General features: G+C 45.1%; 1 protein-coding gene across 1 annotated transcript in view; it reads left to right on the top strand.

Annotated features, from left to right (window-relative positions):
- The window catches only part of LOC147429075 (uncharacterized), a 117,260-nt gene that overhangs the window by 71,196 nt on the left and 24,027 nt on the right, over window positions 1-22,037 (top strand). Inside the window, exons 5-8 of the mRNA XM_086495439.1 lie at window positions 5,705-5,773; window positions 7,333-7,395; window positions 7,490-7,569; window positions 7,656-7,721. Coding sequence (XP_086351565.1) covers window positions 5,705-5,773; window positions 7,333-7,395; window positions 7,490-7,569; window positions 7,656-7,721 — 278 coding nt within the window. The remainder of the gene's footprint in view (window positions 1-5,704; window positions 5,774-7,332; window positions 7,396-7,489; window positions 7,570-7,655; window positions 7,722-22,037) is intronic.

Here is a 22,037-nt window from a genome sequence, read left to right as displayed (position 1 = left end):
TACAGAGCCGCGCCCTTCTTACCAAGCTTATTGTTCGGGGTCTTTTTCCCGGCCAAGAACCTTGGAAGATGCTTCTTCAGGCTGCTCTTTGCACAGCGACTCCACGCCTCGGCACTAGAGATGGTCATACTTGGCATACAGGGTATCGTTTTCTCTTTACGGATGCCCCCTTGTTCACCAGCACTCTCTCACCCTTCATCCAATCGCTCCTTCAGATTTGGGTTTCCATGCGACGGGCTATCATACGCTCACCTCCCTCATGTCGTGAGGAGATTGAGCGCCAACCTCTCATTTGGAATGATGCAGTTCTTGATTCTTCGGTTAATCCACCCCGTCAGCTTGGAGAGAGGACTCACATTGGTTGGGCTGCTTGGGACACTAGCCCTGCTGCCTCTATGCGGTTGTTTCATGAGACACGTATGCTGGATGCAGATTTTGTGGCAAAACATTATGACATTGGTCGCGGGGTGATAGACAGACTGCTTGAGATTGACTCCGCCGTTCCTTCACAGTGGGACGCAGTCATGCGCGGCACGGTTCAGATGCCTCCACATAGTGGCTGGGAAGGTCTCTTTGCTCAGAGCACTCTCTTATTAGTTCATTTAGACACCATGCTGTTCACAGTTGATACTGACTACTCTCAGGAGATTCATGCTAGATTGACATATGATACCACCTCTCCGCACCTTGTCTACCCTGGCGCTCGATGGGAGGCCATACGAGTAGTTGGCTCCTGTGGGAAGCGTCGTTGTGTTGACCCCCGTTTCGCTTTCGCTGATGCCGCACTTTGGAGGCTTTGGGTGTGGGAGGGTCGTGCCCTATCTCAGCTTTATTGGGACCCAGGAGAGTGGCATTGGCCTCACTCTAACCCCACCGGTGCACCTGTATCATTCTTTGAGTACACTGTCAGAATTGGAAGATTAGCATTGATGAGACAGCACCCAAAGCAGCCCACTCGTATGCGTTTCTGGTTACATTCAGGTCTCTCCCATGCCTATCTACAACAGTTTTGGTCAGCCATCTGGGATTTACATGCGGCTCGTCGTATTTCTTTTTTCATGTGGATGATTGCACATGCAGGACTTCCAGTTGGGACTTGGCTAGCTACTATGGGTCATGATCTGTTATGTACTCACTGTCCTTTGCGACTACATGAGTCACCTGCACACTGTCTTTGGTCATGCTCATCTTCTCATGTAGTGTGGCTAGCAGTTTGCTTTTTACTTAGCAGAGCCGGTGTTCAGCATGGATTTCTCACTTGGGGATCTGTCTCATGGTTGATGCCGATGCCCGGACCGCATCTTTTCTACGAAGGCTCAGACACAGATCCAGCTCTTATGCTTATCTCGATTGGTTATCAGTGAGGGACTTTGGCTATGTTACCACAGATTGCTTGGCAGGGGGATCCTCAGACACGTGATGAAGTTTTTTCAGTCATCACTAGCATTACACTATGGAATGTTTGGAGAGCTCGTTGTCTTCACATTCTCAGTGCAGCTCCACAGCTCCTTCAGGATACCCTCACTGCCATTTGGCTGGACATCATTCACACCCTAATTTGGCAGTGGGATTCTTCCTCAGGTACATCTCGAGAAGCCGAGGCTCGTCGATTTGCCTTCCTTCGGCGTTGAGCCCGATCTCCACTCTTCTTCACACTTACAGGTGGCCAGATTACATGGCATTATGCCCCCCTCGGTGGTTTCTCCTCCACTCATCACATAGACCACCATGAGATTGTTCTAGTCGAGTTGTCTCTATAGTGGCTCTCACCCTTACATTCAGCTTGTACACCCCACGTGATAGGCTATTTTGGCATCCGATGGGGATTATATTGTACTCAGTAATATACAGCCCTGATTTTTCCAGAGAGAGAGAGAGAGAGAGAGAGAGAGAGAGAGAGAGAGAGAAGACTGACACCAGATGGGGTCCGAAACCCCCCTCCAAGGGCCCCCCTTTCTCGCTAGAGAGGTATTTGCTTTAGATTGCTCAAATGCTGATACAATGGTCCTAGATGTCGAGATGCTGATCGGATCTTGCGGTAGATGCTTGGATGTGCGGGGCTAAGGGCCGGAAACTGAAAACGCTAGGGCTGATCTGACTTGGTATTGCAAAGTGACAAATGAGGCTAGGGCTGAAATCTGAAAATGCTGGAACTATGGTTGAAATCTGCAACTTTTGAAAAACGTTAGGGCTGAAAACGCTGATGGCCATGGCTGAAAATGCTGATGCAAAAACGCCATGGATGCTGATGGTACTGCGAGTATTGGAACTGATACTGAGGGTATTGACTTGTGGTGTCTAAGTGACCCATGGGATCACTTATTTAGGGAATGAAAGCTGGGTCGAGCAGTGCGAGATTGAAACCCATGACCTTGTAAAATGATGCTAAGAAGTCACTTATTAATAAGTTGATGAACTACCAATAAGAGATGATTCGCATGCAGATAAATACCTAGGCTGAGTACTAATGCAAGTATATGAGAACACTCCCCAATGCCTACACGTAGCAGATACTGGCTATGCTCATGGGCAATCAAAGGGTATGCAACTACTCTAAAGCGCCTGGACATGCAATCCTGCGTACAGGCTCACAAGGGTGCCAGAACACTTGCTAGGCTGTCCTAAACCCTAGAAATAGGAGTTAGCTTGTACACATGCACATAGGGTCAGATGTGCACGTGACATTAGTCAAGACACCTACTACTTCGAAGAAACATCTCAAACGAGTGGAGTAGCTAAGATACCTGCCTAATTGGTCATGGGGAATCATGTCACCAGGCCATAGATGTGAATGCCAACCGCTTAAGGGGAAAGTTGAACAAGAAGTGCTGTGGCACTTATGCATTCAAACCAACAGAGCAGCCAGACCATAAAGTAGTGATGTATTCATAATCATTTATCTATCCATGGCTTAGTTGTGTGTTTAAGTTAAAGAATTGTTTGCATAAGCATATGCCACAAGCTTCTCCTCAAAGGGCTCAAACGATGCCCCCTCGCCCGACACCGCAAAGCATACGATCCGACTTGCTCTCTTGCTGACGTAGCAAGCGAACCTTGTAGCAGATGTGGAGGGCCTTCACACCACCTCTGTTATCTGCAAGATTACCTGCACCCGACTTAACAGAGGTGACGCGTGCCTTCTCTCAGAGGTGGGAAAGATCATTGACATACAGTTCGTCAGGCGTGGCTACTGCCAGATCAAGTTTGAGACTCCCGAGATGGCGACCAAGGTCATTTCAATGAGCCTGTTGGCCATTGGAGCACTCAAGGCCCATTTTCAACAATGACTTCATGGTTTTGACCTTGCCTCTGATGTTCTTGTCGAGGAAGCAGATTTGCCCATCAGTTAGTTTCCCCGGCTTGAGAAGAGAGTACCTCCCGTTGTTATCCTGGATTGGTTCCGAGATTGGGACGGTCTTGGAGACACAACGCACGGAAGCTTCAGTCGTTGCCAAGGAAACATGTATTCCTATAGTACGTTTTTTGGTTCGGGACACTCTCTTCCAAAGGTTGTGTTGCTGCCTACGGTGAGTGGTGGGTGGTTCTATCAGAGCGTGGAGTATTCGGGACTCTCGAACCAGTGCTTCGTATGCATACAAATGGGCCATCTTGCGAAGGCGTGTCCTTGCAGGAGACCCCGAGTGGACTATGCACACAATGCTGGATTGGCTCCTTGTTCAAGCTGTTGAGTTCTCTCACCACAAGGGGGACTTGGGAGTAACAGACTTGATACAAACCCTATGCCCATTGGCCAAGTTCTCAGTGATGCTCCTTGATGTAGTAGGATGTCGAGACTTTGTGGTATACTTCTTTGCAGACACCCAGAGTATGCCTTGCTATGCATATGTACATGAAGATTCTTGGTTAGAGGATGTAGCTCTACCGACTGCACACACATCTTGGGGCATGGGTTGGATAGACACTTCAGGCACGCCTATCTCGGAGTCTCTCTGATGCGGACTACTCCCCATCCAAGCTGGCCTCAAAGATTGCCAAGTTGGTTGTTGCGGCAGCATTGGTTTTCTCTCATTGATTCCATGAGGATAGATTAAGAAAAGCTTCAAGGATGCCTTGTGGGTGGCTTGATTAATGTGCTTATGCTTCAGGAGCACCACCTTTGTGAGAGCCATATTCCGTGCGTGGTTACTATGAGACATTTTGATCAGTTGATTTTGGGCCTGGAGGCAATCACGGAGGTGTATGTATGACTATTATATACTCAAGGCAGCAAGCCATTGTGGGCAGAGGTATCATTGTGCCGGGCAGGGCCTAGTGGGTCACTATGCAGGTTCAAGGTAGCCTTGTAGGCTTCTTGAACATTTATGCACGCAACCATGAGAGTGAATGAGCTGAGTTTTGGTCGCAAATTTCTGAGTCATTGGAGCAGTGGTGCATTGGGGGTGACTTCAACATGCTTGAGGACCCTACTGAAAGGATTGGGGGCAGCCATGCTACTGTACACAGAGCTGAGATGGCTGCTTGGAGTGCCTATGTATGACTTGAAGGATCTCTGATGTATGGCAGCATGCAGGTTTTGTGTGGCCTCCAAACAACATCTCTTTCTCTCGATCAAACCGCCGAGTAAGAGGGGCGAATCTATCCCGAATAGATCGCTTTTATGCTAGTGATCACATCTGTGGCATGGAAAATACAATATGCATTTTGGTAGGGAATACTTTCTCAGACCATGCGCCAGTGTTTCTTACTTTGTCAGATAGACAGCCGAGTGGCAGTCTCATGCTTCGCATCCCACAGAGGATTTTGTTGGATACAAAGCCCAGAGAGCAGGTTGTAGCGTTTTGGACAACGAGTTTCGACATGCCGGGTGACCTTGCTACTCAAGCGGCCATTGGCCTTGTGGAGCTTAGTTGCTTCTTCCCCAAGGAGTCAGCAGCCTGCTTGGCTGCGGCCCGAGAGGACGAGAAGTGGCTCCACACAGGGCATTGCTTCTTTACAACGGATGCATGAGCGTCACCCAGGTTTCCCTTGGATGGAGGATCAGTCTTCAGACGCAGTAGGTTCGGCAGGAGCTGGTTACCATTGCGCCATGAGTTTGCCTTCCACTGTCAGGCATCTCAGTGGACCCAAGTGGGAGACAATTACTTGTGAGTTTTTTGAGATGATGGATCCTCAACATGTGCATACCAGTGTTCGCCAGTTGAGGATCCCGGATGGGACTGTTGCCACAGAGCCCTATGATATGCATGCGGTTGGTACCGACTTTTACGGTGAGTTGCTCTTTGCAGAGCTGCAGTCAGAGTGTCGAGATGCATGCAGAGAGTAGGTGTGGGCACAGATGCCTTGTTTAGTAACTGAGGCTGACAATGTAGCTGATGATGGTGCGATGGATGGGCAGCAATGGGCACAAAATCAAGGCAATGGGTCTCCAGAGTGAGGGTGCTGAGGAATTGGGAGTGTCGGGTGAAAACGCTGCTGATGATGGTGTGATGGATGGGCAGCAGATGGTATATATATATTTATCCCGTGAAGTACATAAAATGCATGGATACTCTACATTTGGATGCTGTAAATTATGTAAGTCTAGTTTATGGGCATACAAGCTGTGATTTATGAGCTTTAACCTGTGAGAGTTGTTTTTCTTTTTCTTAATGCAAATTTTTGGTGTCTTTTGAAAAATCTCATGAAGATCAGTGTTCACTTCAGGTTGAGATTGCTAACTTAACAAAACTTTTAAGTTTTGAAGGATGGCCCTGAATATATGGCAGCTGATGCAAAGAAATATGAATACCCATTTCCATATCTTTACGACCAGGTAAAGTGCTTGTGATTTTTATCAAAAGACATACCCAAAAAATGAAATCTCAATGGATGGTGATTATCTATGTTTAAATGATAACGAGAATTGATTTCTGGTGAAACATACCCTTGACCTTTGGGTTTTTGTGATTGTTTGTATATGCTCACTTGAGTTGTTAAAAAAACTGGACAAGAAGTTTATGATAGAGTCCACAAGCTATAGTTACTTCATACGCAGAATTCTAACATAGTGGTTCTTGTCATGGTTGCATTTAACTAGTTTGGAATGATAATCAGACATTTAAAAAAGTTTGAAAAGATTGGAGTTTGAAACTTGACTCTGACTTGAAACTTATGCAGAATTCTAACATATTGGTTCTTGTCATGGTTGCATTTAAACTAGTTTGGAATGATAATCAGACATTTAAAAAAGTGTGAAAAAATTGGAGTTTGAAATCGAGTTTCAAACTTGACTCTCAACTGGGTCAAAAAAGTTGGGTTTCTTTCACAATGGTCATTGATTCACGCTTCATTCTAGTGCACAAGGTTATATTTTCATGAAAATGTGACTTGCTTGGAAATGCTTTATTTTGAAACAAAATGGTTATTTGGACTTGAATGCTACAAAATGTTTCTAAACTGCTCAGAAATTAGGGTCACTCGTTCGTTTACACTTTTGTGCCTTATGAAGGGGCATGCATAACATAGGGTATAGCTAAAGCCTTCAATGTCAAGGGATAATGGGCTTGAGTTAGGGCAACAACCAGTGCCCTTCAAGGATTTGGGCCATGAGCTATGGCCTATGGGCATTGTACAATGACAGTTCTTGAACATGAGAGATTGGGACCTTGGGTAATGCTAACATGGACAACTATCTCTACAAATGCTACAAATGGTACCTACCAAAAAGGATACTGACATGGTTCACACTAGAAATTTTCTGCATTGGAAGGCTGACTGAATCAGTTTTTTATTTGAACCTACCCTGCTCAAACGTAGTTGAATTTTTTACCCGTCTGTATGAATGTCCAATCTTTTCTCACCTTTATATGAAGGGTAATTGTGCCTCTAATGCGGAAGCCTCTAAAATTATGTAGTGAAGGCTGTCACAACCACATGGATAAATGGGGAATGGGGACTACCGAATCTTAAGATGTATCTTTCAGTCTTGTGGGCATCTCTTTTAAAGGCTCCTGGAAATGATACGGAAATTTAAGGAACCTTGAGGCTCAAAGTCAAAAGCATGTCACTCTTTATATTTCACAGCTACAAAATTTGGATACCATGAAACAGCAAGAATTCTGTCATGATGCTGTGGCTTTAAATTATTCTGCACATATCCTTTTCTTTGACAGCTGCAATATTCACTTTATGGGAGATCTTTGCTGTGTTGCACCTGACCAGTTTGGGGAGTAAAAAATCCAGAAAGAAATGTTTAAGGCTCTTTTTTTTTTGGTAAAATTCATTTTGATTGAAAGTTGAAGTCATCAGCCGGCAGATAACTTTTATCAGCAGATAAAACATTTCAACATTGCTGATTTATTTTTATTTTTATTTTCTGTGGCTTTGTATTAGTCTCAATCAGTTGCCAAGGCTTATGGTGCGGTATGCACTCCGGACCTCTTTTTGTTTAAAAAGGTGACCATGAAACTGAAGAACTCTTTGGGGTCAGTTGATTATCATGCAACAACTTGACTAATTTTGTGAGGGGCTTATGACATGCTTTAAACAGGAAGCAGATGGTTTTGTGCTTGTTTATCATGGACAGTTTGATGACTCTCGACCTAGAAATGGCAAGCCAATCACGGGCCAGTGAGTATCACTATTTTTCAGGGCCCTTTCTGTTATCATTGATTGATATACATATGTAAATAGAGTGATCACCCTGTTATTTGCAGGGACATGAAGGCTGCAGTTGATTGTGTGCTTGAAGGCAGAGAAATAACTTTTCCACAAAAGCCATGGTATGTCAATGATCTGGGGGGTGGGGATTATGTGTAATTACTTCACAATTTTTAGATAATCTTTAAGAGCCAATATTATTCATGATGAATCATGAATTGCTGTCTTGTTCAGTTCCTATCCCTTGAAAAAGGTTTATTTGGAATGGATACCCGAATTATCTCGATGGACCCTTATTATTCAGGATGAGTCATGCGTTGCTGTCCTGTTTAGTTGGAAAGAGGTTTATTGAAGTGGATACTTAAGCAAGCTATGCATGAAACTTTCAACCATTGGAGGCCCTGGAAAACTTTCTGTCTTTATGACTTACTTGCAAAAGCCATTCGAAGTTTATTGTGATGCTTGTGATCATAGTTTGGAAGCAGTTTCGATGCAAGAAAGCATTGTCATTGCTTATGAAAGCAGGATGTTTTCACGGCTAGAGTTGGTAGCACAGATCTATGAGAAAGAGCTATTGGCAGTGATTCATGCTCTTACACAGTGGCGACACTATTTACTCGGAGCCGATTTCACAGTTTTTACGGATCATCAGATTTTACGCTACTACTTGTCACAGAAGCAGCTCCAGAAAAGCAGATGCGATGGGCTAGCATCTTGTCATAGTTTCACTTCCAGATTGTCCATGTTCAGGGACACAAGAATTTAGTAGCAGATGCATTGTCACAGAAGCCCTTGGTTCTGGCTATTTTCACGATTCATCACCAAAGCTTCGAGGATATGGTTGACAAGTACGCCATAGATTCGGACTTTGTTGACATTTTTTGTCACGTGCACATCTAACCCTATGTGTAGTTGGACAAGCTATTTCATGTCTAGGGTTCAGTTCAGCTTAGGAAGTGTTTGGGCACCTTTGTGAGTCTGCTCGCAGGTCGTGCATGTCCAGGCACTAAGAGTAGCTGCATATCCTCTGGTTGCACACAACATGATCATCAGATTACAGTCAGTAGCCATCACAAGCATTTTACAGTGCACATAACTCATTTTTCTTGTTTTAGCCATTTTTTACTTATTATTAATAAGTGACTTTGTTGGGAAACTGGGTAGGGTGAAGTTGGTAAGTCAATATATAAGAAAAGCTAGCGCTAGCACTTTCTGGCAGAAGAGGCAGCAGATACACAACATCTGGCACTGCACCCCCTTAGCAAGACCGGTAGGAACTCCTAGCGTTTTCAGTCATCAAAACCTCTAGCGTTTTCTGTAGCAGATCAAGACGAGCGTTTTGCCATCAGATTGAGCCTAGCGTTTTCAGCAGATACAGATCAGCTGTCACGAGGACGTGGCAATTGCTAACCTTAGTTGTTGGTTTCTTTCCAATGATTTTTGTTTTATTTTGAGACCCTCTTTTTGAAGTTGCAAATGGTCGGACATTGTATGGCTAATGTGAACAGTAGTTTCACCCGCAGACGGGAAGTTGGTCGGCACTGGAATTCGTATAGTAAGAGGATGTCTAGGCTCAGTGCAAGATCATGTAGGTCCTCCCGTCGCACTTAGCAAGTTGGCGGATACTAGGAAGTGAACTCAATAAAGGCATAAAGTCAAGGTGGGATCACCAACAGAAAGTATCCGACAGTTGGGCCACATTACACTTTTGGATGCGGTCCCAATGAGGATAGATGGTCAGAAGACCAGTGGGAGCCCAACGAAAGAATCTCATAAAAATTAGGGAACTGCTATTTTGGGTTGTGAAATGTGCTCGCGTCATTACCTTCGGAATGACGAGGGGAACATTTTACAACTCTACCGCGAAGTCAACTGGGCCACCAGTCGGGAGATTTGTAGGCGGCAACCCCGAAACGGAAAAATGCTTGTAATCGTGCCAAGTGGCGCATTTTAATGCACTTTCCTCATGCATGAAGAGGTAGCGCTGAATTTATAGTTGGGAGGCTCATTTTGTAGTTTCCTGTCACACAGGTTAAGAGCTATGGAGTGCTTCCTTTCCACTCTATGTACAGTGTGGTGCTAGGAGTGATGACCTGCACACTACACATTGCTCTCTCTTCCCCCTACGTGCAGTTATGTGATGCCCCACAAGGGGGCTCTTCATTTGACTGATCTATAGCTGTGTTGTTTCATGCTTTTGTGCTGAGGCAAGAGCCTCCTTGAGCAGGAACAGGAGTAGCTAACTGCTACTCCAAAAGCATGCACCGGTGAGGGTGATAACCTCACCATACAGGTGCAATTTCAGCGCTGGTTATGCGCTGTATTTTGACTGTTTTTCAGCCATACGGACTCCAGAACCATTGGGAACAGTGCCCCATTGACAGAGGACAATTCGGGGATTGTTTAGGGCTGAAAACAGGGCAAAAACCAGTAAATACAGCGAGCTGAATTTACTGTTTTTGGGCAGAAATCAGAGGGTTTATGCTAGTCGAAGTGAGTTCCAGCAAGGGAATTGGTTTCGCGCAAGTTTTGGAGTTGTTATGCTGCCGAAATTTGGCCAAAACAGATGGTATCTAGCTGGATACGGGTAAAGAATTTCGAGGACTCTACTTTGTAATTTACCCTCTCAAAGCATAGAGAATTACTGAAAGGGGCGCCAATTTTGGGGCTTACAGGTTGTCAGCGTTTGCTCGGAGCATTCTAGCTTCTGAGCTGTGTGTGTGCTTAAGTGTTAATTCCCGTTGCAGGTTCCCTTTGCAAAGTACTCTCTCTACCTGTGTGTCTAAAGCAAGTAAAGAATTTCGGGTGAAAGCCAAAGTCCATGGGCCGGTTTCAAGGTTCCATTGCCGGGATATCAATCACTTTTTCCTCAAGAAGTGAGCCTCGGTTGTTTTGGGTAAAGACACAAGAGTACAGGAACATGGGATTACACTATGGCCGACAAAGGGAAGGGTATTATGGAAGAGGGTTCCTCTTCGAAGGACAGGCAGGAAACTCCTATGATATTCGAGATTGGCGAGAGCTCCAGACTGTACCTCCTATTGATGTGAATGTCCCTCCAGTAGTACATGGCTTTATGACTGGGCAACTTGAGGATGATGCGTTTAGGACTCAGTTAGTTGCTGCGGTGAATGTCTTTCGCAACTGGTGCAAAATCTAAGGTTTATGGAGTTCTTGCAAGCGCCACCAATGCAACAGCAAAATAGGCAACCTACACCGCGAACGGAGCTTGTTGAGGAGGCTCAAGCCCAAGTACTTCACACGACTCAGCAGGATACGGAACATTCGCATGTTGCGGAGTCGGGGGCTCCAAAACAGGCTCCTCCCGTCCTTGAACGGGTGGTTAGGACGCCTATTCCACAGGTTTTACCAGTTCAGTCCGCCACCTTTCAGAGCACGCATGTTGTCTTGAATGGACAGGGAACTGGTTACCAGACAATGTATCCAGTTTTTCCACCACCCACGATACATCCTGGGTATTTCGGGGGTGGATCTGTGTTCCAAAGTATGGCTGGTTATGCGCATGGAAGTCAGCCGTACATGCAAGGAACAATGTTTGGGGGTATGCAAGGCATGATGCCAAACCCCATGTATGCTAGCATCGACATGCAACAGGGTTTTCAGTGCAACCAGGGCCAGTTTGGGGTGCCACAGGGTCATTTTTGCATGGCTGGTTTTTTTGGACAGCAGCCAGATATGGCACCTTTGACGCAAAATGTTAATGGCGAAGATGTGCCGATGATGCCTACTACAGTGCCCATGTTGCAAACTATTCCTTATGACAATTTGGGGGCGTTGGAAAAGCCGAAAGCTTACAAAGAAGGTGGTGCAGCTGTAAAGTTTAGCACTTTCAGCGGCTTCGAGGATAAAGCAAAGGCTCTAACTTTCCTCTAGCAGTTTGATACAGCTTATGCAGGAGGGAATTTTACAGAGGCCTCTAAGGTAAGGAAGGCTGCCACTTTCTTGAAGAACAATGCGCTTACATGGTGGACGACATTGTTAATGCAACGACAGGCACCCGCCACTTGGGTTTACTTCAAGCAAATGTTTGCATCTACTTGGCTTTCAAATGAATTTGAAGTCGACGTCATGACAGATTGACACCAGCTTACTTCGGCTACAAGCAAGAGCTTGCTGGAGTACAATCGGGGGTTTTGTAAAGCCTTACTTTTAGTGACTTCCTACAGATTTGTGCCATTGACAGAGCAGATAGAGAAGTATTGTTGTGGGCTGCCTAAAGGGCTTCGCGATTACTGTACCAAGAATAGAGTGGCTACCCTTACCTAGCTCATGGAAGTTGCTAACACTCGTCTTGCCTTGTTGAAAGGAGAGCACAGTGGGTTTCTGAGCAATGAGAAAGGAGGGGAGCAAAAGAAAAATTTAGCGAAGAAGCCCTTTGTGAAAACGGCTCCTGAAGCGTCACAGGGGTCAGAAAAGGCCACCAACGATAAGGATTCAGCCGGGATTTCTAGAGCGCAGGCAAAGAAACAGAAAAGGAAGCCTTTTGTGCGCAAGTCGCTTGAGGAAAAGAAGGTCCTAATGGCTGAAAATAAATGCTTTATATGCGAGCAGCCTGGTCACTTTGCTACCAATTGTCCACAAAGGAAAAGACCAACTGACTCGGATGATAAAGAGAACCAGAGAGGCAAGAAGCCTAAATCCACGGCAGGTTTGGTGCCAGATATGGTGGGTGAGAGGCCCAGTACAGATGCCAGCGAGTTATGCAGGGCATGGGGTAAAGTTAGGGATCAGACGACACTCATCTTCTTTGATTCAGGTGCCAAAGCAAACCTTATCTCACCAAAGTTAGCTATGAAGCTGGGCATCAGAGCTGAAGAAATGGGGTACACAGCAGAGGCAGGGTTGGCATGTCCTGGCCGCTCAGAGTGTGTTACTCCCATTATTGGAAAGCTGCGTCTGCATATTTAGTCGTATGTGGACACAGAAGAGTTCTATATCATGCCATTGGAAGGGTGCGATGCGCTTCTTGGAATCCCGTGGATGTTCAGAGTGCATGGCGTGCTAGATGCCTTCGGCAAGACGATCACCCTTCAGCATAGAGGCAAAACTCATGTTTTGGATGTAAAGCTCAAAGGGGAGTCTGTCCCTACTGTATCTGCTTCCACTATTACTTTTGTAATAAAGAATCATCTTTGTGTGTACTTGAATTTTGCATGTGATGTCTCAGATAATTGTCAGTCAAATTTATTTTGTGTTAGATAAAGAAAGGTGAGCATTTTTGCAAGAATTTAGTGACTATTTCTCTGATTCATTGCCGTCGCAATTGCCGTCAGAGAGACCTGAGGACCATCGGATAGATTTGGTGCCAGGTTGTAGCCCACCAAATAGACCTCCCTACAGGGTTAGCACGGCACAACAAAAAGAGATGATGGGCTAGGTTGAGGAGTTATTAGAGACGGGGCTGATTCAGCCTAGTTCTTTACCCTTTTGCTCCCCAGTGCTCCTAGTGCAGAAAAAGGATGGCTTGTGACGCATGTATATTGATTACCGTGCGTTGAATAAGAATACCATCAAGAATAGGTTTCCTATTCCTAGGATTGATGATATTCTCGATCGTTTAGAGGGTACTGCAATTTTCAGCAGCATAGACCTTAAGAGTGGCTACCATCAGATTCGTATAATGCCAGAGGATGTGCACAAGACTGCGTTTTGAACGACATTTGGTCTTTATGAGTTTCTAGTGATGCCGATTGGGCTAACAAATGCTCTTGCTACGTTCAACAGAATGATGGACCGGATTTTCTGCTCGTATCAACAGTTTGTTGGGACGTTCTGCGATAACATGATAGTCTACTCGAAGAATGAAGAGGAACATGAGACTATGTGGCCAAGAAAGTGGATCTCTTCAAGGAAGAATTCACTTTTCTTAGGATTGACAAGTAGCCTGTGACTGCGCAGCTCTTTGAACACAATGGTCAAGTGACGCCTAAAGGATGGTGTCAGAATGGTTCCCGCAAAGGTCGAAGGTATTAAGACATGGCCAGGCTTGAAGACTGTGCACGATGTCAGAAGCTTCTTGGGATTGTGTTCCTACTATAGAAGGTTTATCAGGAATTTTGCAGAGATAGCATCACCTCTTCACGCTTTGCAAAAGAAAGAGGTCACTTTCAGATGGACCCAAAAAGAGATTTCAGCTTTTAGTCTTTGAAGGAAAAGTTGACTTCAGATCCAGTAATTGTTTTGCCAAATCTCAGGAAGTCATTTGTGGTCCAGTGCGACGCATGTGGCAGTAGCATCGGAGCAGAGATATCAACTTTGAGTCTCTTAAAGGAAAAGTTGACTTCAGATCCAGTAATTGTTTTCCAGATCTCAGGAAGTCATTTGTGGTCTAGTGTGACGCGTGTGGCAGTAGCATCAAAGCAGTGCTAATGCAAGATGGAAGGGTAGTAGCTTATGAAAGCTGAATTTTGCAAGGGCCAGAGAAGACAATGCAAGTCTATGAGAAAGAGCTCTCGGCCGTGATTCATGCGCTTTCTAGCTGGAAGCACTACCTCTTAGGTGTTGATTTTGTTGTCCAAACAGACCTTGTGATACTTCTTGACACAGTCAAAGTTATCCGAAAAGCATATGCGATGGGCAAACATTCTTTCTATGTTCCACTTCCAGATTATGCATGTGGAAGGCAAGAAGAATGTTGTGGCTGATACGTTATCATGGAAGCCATAAATTTCAGCTGTGTCAAATCCTTATCATCATGAGTTAGATGACATGAAGGAACAATATGCTACTAATGAAGATTTTGCAAGGATCTTTGAACAGTTGCAAGAGGGGCAACATCATGAGCACTACCTCCTCAGAGATGGTTTTATGATGATCCATGGCAGACTTTGTGTGACTAGGCCATTGCGACATAAGGTCGTGGAAGAGAGTCATGTCCCACCGTATGCAGGGAATCGTGGTATTGATGTGACAATTAAAGCGGTATAGACATTCTTCTTTTGGCCTACTACCTTGAGGAGAGATGTGGATGCCTTTGTGCGAACATGCCAGATTTGCCAAAAGGTCAAGTTTGACAGGCAAAAGGCACCAGGGTTGTTACAACCATTGCCGAGTCCGGATAAGCCATGGGAAAGGATTGCTATGGACTTTATCTTTGATCTTCCAAGAACGCCAACAGGGAATGATGGTATATGGACCATTATTTGCGGGTTCAGCAAGCATGCCCATTTTACCCTGTCAGGAAGAAGATAATATCTAATCATATGACACACTTGTTTATGTACAATGTGTTTAAGTACCATGGTATGCCAGTGATCGTGATCCTCGAATGACAAGTTTATTCTGGAGAGGATTAATTGAGAACATGGGCACTACGCTCAAGTTCTCGTCTTCGTTTCATCCACAAACTGATGGACAGTCAGAAGAGGCTAATTCTATTGTCTTAGATTTGCTGAAATGCTATGTCTCAGATAATAAGGGCAAAGTGGGAACAGTATTTGCCTTTGCTTGAGTATGCATACAATAACACGATGCATTTCGTCGATTGGCAAGGCACCTTTTTGAGATTGTTGAAGGTGGCAAAAAGGTTCCTCCCATTTTGCATACAAAGGACAAGATCTTTGAGGCAGATCGATATGCTGAGAACATGGATGAAATGTATAAGAAAATTAAAGTTGCCTTGGAGAAGACTCAGGCAAAGCAGAAAAAGGCTATTGATCGTCACCGTCGTGAATTGCTATTATCACCTGGTGATTGGGTATTGTTAAGGTTCGAAAAGGCAAGGTTAAAGAAGATGAAGGGCAAGGAACAATTGTTTCCTAAGCTCAGTATGCGTTACTATGGGCCTTTTCAAGTGCTTGACAAGATCAACGATGTGGCTTACAGGCTGAATTGGCTGATGTGTGGAAGATTCATAATGCGTTTCACTTGAGTCTTCTAAGACCCTTCATGGGTGATGTGCCAGAAGATATGCCAGATGAGGATCAGCCAGAAGTTGAGGAACTTGATGAGATCCTGGTACCTGAGCAAGTTTTGGCACATATGGACAGAAAAGTTAAGAGGACAAGTTGCAAGACGCTACTTGGTGAAGTTCAAGAACTATTCGCCTATGGATGCAAAGTGGATGGAAGAGCATGAACTGTCAGAGTCACCAAATGTATTGCAGCTTTAGCTTGAAGCCTTTGGGTTACAACCTACTTATGCCCCAACCCAACGTGTGCAAAGGAGGGCGAATGATAGGGCTAGCACATCAAATGTACATATGAATTCAGTGTAATAGAAGGAAATGACAAAAGTATGAAGGTCTCATTAAGTCATTTGTATCTATGTGTTACGATCTTTCTTGCGATACGTGCGATGATAAAAGAGTGCTAACAACACAAGATCATCAGTGGCGTGTATTTATGGTATGCAATCGAGGACGTCTGCGATTTCAAGAGGGGGGTATGTCACGAGGACGTGGCAATTGCTAACCTTAGTTGTTGGTTTCTTTCCAATGATTTTTGTTTTATTTTTGAGACCCTCTTTTTGAAGTTGCAAATGGTCAGACATTGTATGGCCAATGTGAATGGTAGTTTCACCCGCCGCAGACGGGAAGTTGGTCGGCGCTGGAATTCGTATAGTAAGAGGATGTCTAGGCTCAGTTCAAGATCATGTAGGTTCCCCCATCGCACTTAGCAAGTTGGTGGATACTAGGAAATGAACTCAATAAAGGCATAAAATCAAGGTGGGATCACCAACAGAAAGTATCCGACAGTTGGGCCACATTGCACTTTTGGATGCGGTCCCAATGAGGATAGATGGTCAGAAGACCAGTGCGAGCCCAACGGAAGAATCTCCTAAAAATTAGGGAACTGCTATTTTGGGCCGTGAAATGTGCTCACGTCATTACCTTCGGAATGACAAGGGGAACATTTTACAACTCCGCCATGAACTCAACTAGGCATCCAGTCGGGAGATTTTTAGGCGGCAACCCCGAAACGGGAAAACGCTTGTAATCGTGCCAAGTGGTGCATTTTGATGCACTTTCCTCATGCATGAAGAGGTAGTGCTGAATTTATAGCTGGGAGGCTCATTTTATAGTTTCCTGTCACAGGTTACGAGCTTTGGAGTGCTTCCTTTCCACTCTATGTACAATGTGGTGCTAGGAGTGATGACCTGCACACTTGTCTCTCTCTCCCCTACGTGCAGTTATGTGATGTCACGTGCGCACTTCACTTGCGCCACTTGGACACGCTTGTGCCATTGTCTAGCATGCCCACAAGAGGACTCTTCATTTGACTGATGTACAGCTGTGTGGTTTCATGCTTTTGTGTCAAGGCAAGAGCCTCCTTGAGCAGGAACAAGAGTAGCTAACTGCTACTTCAAAAGCAGAGACCGGTGAGGGTGATAACCTCACCGTACAGGTCCAGTTTCAGTGCTGGTTATGCGCTGTATTTTGACTGTTTTTCAGCCATGCGGACGCCAGAACCATTGGGAACAGTGCGCGACTGATAGAGGACAGTTCGGGGAGTGTTTAGGGCTGAAAATAGGGCAAAAACCAGTAAATGCAGCGAGCTGAATTTACTATTTTTGGGCAGAAATCAGAGGGTTTATGCTAGTGGAAGTGAGTTCTAGCAGGGGAATTGGTTTTGCGCAACTTTTGGGGCTGTTATGCTACCAAAATTTGGCCAAAACAGATAGTATCTAGTTGGATACGGGTAAAGAATTCCGAGGACTCTACTTTATAATTTACCCTCTCAAAGTATAAAGAAATACGGAAAGGGGTTGTCGGCGTCTGTTCGGAGCATTCTAGCTTCCGAGCCATGTGTGTGCTTAATTGTTAATTCCCGTCGCAGGTTCCCTTTGCATAGTACTCTCTCTCTCTCTCTCTCTCTCTCTCTCTCTCTCTCTCTCTCTCTAAAGATAAGTAAAGAATTTCGGGTGAGAGCCAAAGCCTACCGCCCCACGGGCCGGTTTCATCTGCCCTGGCGTTTTACAAACAACAGATCAGCCGTGGCGTTTTTGCAAGCAGCAGATCAGGCCTAGCGTTTTTGCAAGTTGCAGTTTATGCTAGCATTTGCAGATTCCCGGCGACAAGACCATCTCTAGCATCAGCGTTTTCAGTTTTCAGCAGTCAGACTCCGCACCGTAGCCCCCAAACCTCGCAGATCTCACCTTCCCGCAGCAGATCCTCGCCGCACAATGAGATCAACCAATGTTTGCAGATTCAGCCCGCTATTCGCAGATTTCAGCATCTGCGTATTCAACGCATTGTCGTCGCGTCGTCGTCACCAACATAGAGGTCGGAATTCAACAGATAGAAGATTTGCAGATTTCAGCCCCTAGCGTTTTCAGTTTTCAGCCCGCCTCGTCGCCGTCCTCATCGTCGTCGACATCGTCGGCAAGTTCATTACATTTAGACCATTGTACGAGATTTGTGCAATTAATAGCATAGACCTCTCTGGCCATAGAGAGTGGGGCCCTTGGAGGAGGGTTTGACAACATACTGGTGTCGTATTCTTATGTCTCTATCTCTCAGTCTCAGTACCTTCATTCACAGTGTCTTCCACTTTGTTTGTGATCATTTGCACTCTCTCATTAAAGGAATGGAAGGCTCTCCCTTCCGTAAGTAAAAGGAACCCTTGAGCACAGTTCGGAGCACTCATCTTGTGCAAAGTTCAACACTCACTTCCGCTGCACCTTACATTGGTATTAGAGCTTTGGCAGTGTTCTGCGTCACTCAAGGAAAGAACCACATTAATTTTTTTTGTTTGTTGCGGTCGCAGGTAACCCAAGTCCTTTTGGGCGTGTGATTTCTAATCGTGTTTTTGAAGAGTGACAGAAAACCCAAGAAAGAAGGGCTTGTCCGGCCTCCCCTCGTTCCTCTTTTCACTCATTGAGAGCGGACCGTGCACTTAGCGGCTGGCCAATCGACGTGAGGTGGGAAAAAGAAACCTGGTGTGAGCGCAAGGCCGCCAAGGGGTGCGCCCGCAGGGAAGAGTTGAGCTCGGGTAAGAGAAGATCCTTCTCTAACACAGATTGCAAGCTAAAGGAAGACCTGAAGAACCTCAAGAACTCAAGGACTCAAGAACCCAAGAACCAAGACCCCAAGTTCCTCGTGAACTTAAGAACCCGAGATCTCAGTGTATGGTCATCACCCGAAGCGGAATGGATACTTTGCATGAAGGTGGTGAAGAAGAATTTTCCCCACCAGGAGGTTTTTCCGACCCTCCCGCATCTACGCCAAGGGTTGCACCAAATCCTATGGAGGCTTTGGTCAAGTCGATGATGGACATGATGCTATAACAAGAGGCGCAACGCGCTACCTTGGAGCGCGAGCGTGAAGAACGACGGTTAGCCTTGGAGCGTGAGCGTGAGCAAGCGCGCTTGGCGGCCGAAGAAAAACGGTTAGCCTTGGAGCGTGAGCGTGAGCGCGAGCAAGAGCGGTTGGCGTCTGAAGAAAGACGAGCGGCCTTGGAGTTAGAGCGTGAGGCGCAAAGAGACCAACGCATGCAAGAGTTGGTCCTAGAGGTAGTCACCTCGAAGTCCGAACTGGTCAAAGAAGTTGATAGTTCATCAAGTATCACAAGCAGAGATTTGGACTCCAACAACCCCGTCACGGAGAAGTTGATGTTCAGTAAGTATGACGGTAAGATGGATGCTACTATTATTCATTCTTGGTTGCATCAATTTAATGCTTACTCTGTGACAACTAAGAGTCGAAGTACTCGATTCAATCGATCTCAACAAGGCGGTAGCGATTGCTCTCGCACAGGAGATGAAACACAATAAGGGAAAGCCTAAGGAGAGCAAGTCGTCTCAAAGTACCTCTCAGACTCCTCAGAACGGTAAGAATGATAAGAATGGTAAGAACGGAAACTCTTCTAGCCAATCTTCCTCTAATTCTTCGGAAAAGAACTCACAAAATGAATCTAAGGGTAAAGCTAACACAATTGCTAAACCTAAGCTCACTCCAGATGAAAAAGCAGCACAAGGAATTTTAGGAGGATACATCACGTCAGAAGAACAAATCATTTGTTCTAAGGAAAGTCCATGTTGTTGTAACCTGAGCTAGGGCGGGTGCAGCCTGAGGCAAGCCATGGCGTGGTGCTGAGCAGCAGATGCGAGAAAAGAGAGAGAGCAGAGATTCGACACAGAAAGAAAATAACGCTATATTTCATTAATTGGTTAGAAGCCTTTTACATATATAAAGTTGAAAACTTTCCATGCAAACTAGATCTGCAACTGATTGGTAACTGCATGGCTATAAGGGACTGTGCCCACGGGTGACACTTGGGCTTGAAAACCAAACTGAAGGAGTACGAGCGGAAGTGCGACGCGAGAGAGTGCGAGAAGAAGAGCACGACGATATGGTGAACTCGCTCTACTGTAATGTGTAGAGCATAGTGAGTTCTTATTAGGTTTTAACAAAAGAATATGTGTACATACCTGGCGGCCCGCCCACTTACCTGGGCGACCACATTGGGCTTTATACCCCAACAACCTCCCACTTAAAGTCCAATGTGGTACTTTAAGTGTGAGAGAAGCTACTATACAAGCTAATATACAAGAGATGTAGAGAAGTGATGTACTACCCTACACCTAACTGCTTGCGAAAATGCGCAAAGCTCTCTGAGGGAAGTCCTTTTGTAAGTAGATCAACAGGATTTTCTGTGGTGTGAACTTTGACAAGCTGAAGTTGCTTATCCTCGAGCATTTCCCTGATGAAATGATACTTCACATCCACATGCTTTGTCTTTGAGTGATAAACTGGATTGCGAGCCAATTGTATAGCACTTTGACTATCACGATATAACACAGGCATCTCTTCTTTGATTCCCAAATCTGTTACTAGTCGATTAAGCCAAATTGATTCTTTGCATGCCTTTGATGCTGCAACATATTCAGCCTCTGTAGTAGACTGAGTAACACAATCTTGTAATCTAGAACGCCATGATACTGCTCCACCAGCCAATGTAAAGACATACCCTGACGTAGACCTTCGGTTGTCTAAGTCACCTGCATAATCTGAGTCTGTAAAACCCTTTACACTTAGCTCCTGACTCCCATAGCATATACGCATACTCTTTGTAGCTTTCAGGTATCTCAATATTCCTTTCACTGCCTCCCAATGTTTCTTGCCTGGGTTTGACATGTATCGACTTACTACTCCCACTGCAAATGCAATGTCTGGGCGAGTAGCAATCATTGCATACATCAAACTACCCACTGCAGACGCATATGGAATCTTATCCATTTCAGCCTGTTCTTCCTCAGACACAGGACAATCTTATTTGCTAAGTTTCACATATGGTGGCAATGGAACACTCAATGCCTTTCCCTTCTCCATATTGAAACGTTGCAAAACCTTGTCAATATACTCTGTTTGAGATAACCAAATCAACTTCTTTGATCTGTCTCTCTCAATGCGCATACCAAGTATATGACTTGCCTCACCCATGTCTTTCATGTCAAACGATTTTGCCATCTTTGACTTCAAAGCTGAAATTTCTTCCAAGTGCTTGCCAGCAATCAACATGTCATCCACATACAAAATAAGGATTAGCCAACTGCCATCCTTAGCCTTCTTTGTATATAGACAGTGATCGAACTCACTACGTTTGTAGCCTTGAGAAAGCATAAACTTGTGGAATTTATGGTACCATGCCCTCGGTGATTGTTTTAAGCCATAAAGACTCTTTAACAACTGGCATACCCAATCTTCCTTGCCTTTCTCAACAAACCCTTCTGGCTGCTGCATGTAAATTTCCACATCTAAATCACCATGCAAGAACGCTGTCTTGACATCCATTTGGTGCAACACCAAATCTAATATGGCAACCAATGCAAGAAAGCATCTCAATGTAGTCATCTTGACCACCGGAGAGAAGACTTCATCAAAGTCAATGCCTTGTTCTTGCTTAAAGCCCTTGGCAACAAGCCTTGCTTTGTACTTTGGCTGACTATCATGAGCGGTGATCTTATACCTGTAAACCCATTTACAGGGTAGAGCCTTTTTGCCCCGTGGTAATTTAACTAGAGTCCATGTCTGGTTTTTATGCAGAGCTGTCATCTCTGACTGCATGGCCAATTGCCAATTCCCGGAGTCCTTCATTTGCACTGCTTCCTTGTAACATGAAGGCTCATTGCAATCAGTCAACATGACATAGTTCATAGATGGAACAAACCTATCAGGAGGTCGCGTGATACGTCCTCTTGAGCCCTGACATTTTGTCTTGCACGTGCAGGTCCATCTTCTTGGAAGACAACTCTTCTAATCTCCTCAACCCTCTCTGGTTTAGAATGATATTTGGATTCATTAACGTGAACATCATTGCTGCAGACAACCTTTCTGGATTCGGGATCCCAAAGTCTGTACCCCATCTCACCAGAATTACCATAGCCTAGAAAGATGCACTTTCTACTCTTTGGCTGAAGTTTGTTCCTAAATTCCTTTGGAACGTGAGTATATGCCTCACAGCCAAAGACTCTGAGAT

This window comes from Adiantum capillus-veneris, chromosome 22, assembly GCF_014529385.1.
Source record: "Adiantum capillus-veneris isolate H3 chromosome 22, ASM1452938v2, whole genome shotgun sequence".
Classification (NCBI taxonomy): Eukaryota; Viridiplantae; Streptophyta; class Polypodiopsida; order Polypodiales; family Pteridaceae; genus Adiantum; species Adiantum capillus-veneris.
The sequence above is the reverse complement of the archived record's forward strand: the minus strand, read 5'-3'. Positions and strand labels throughout refer to the sequence as shown.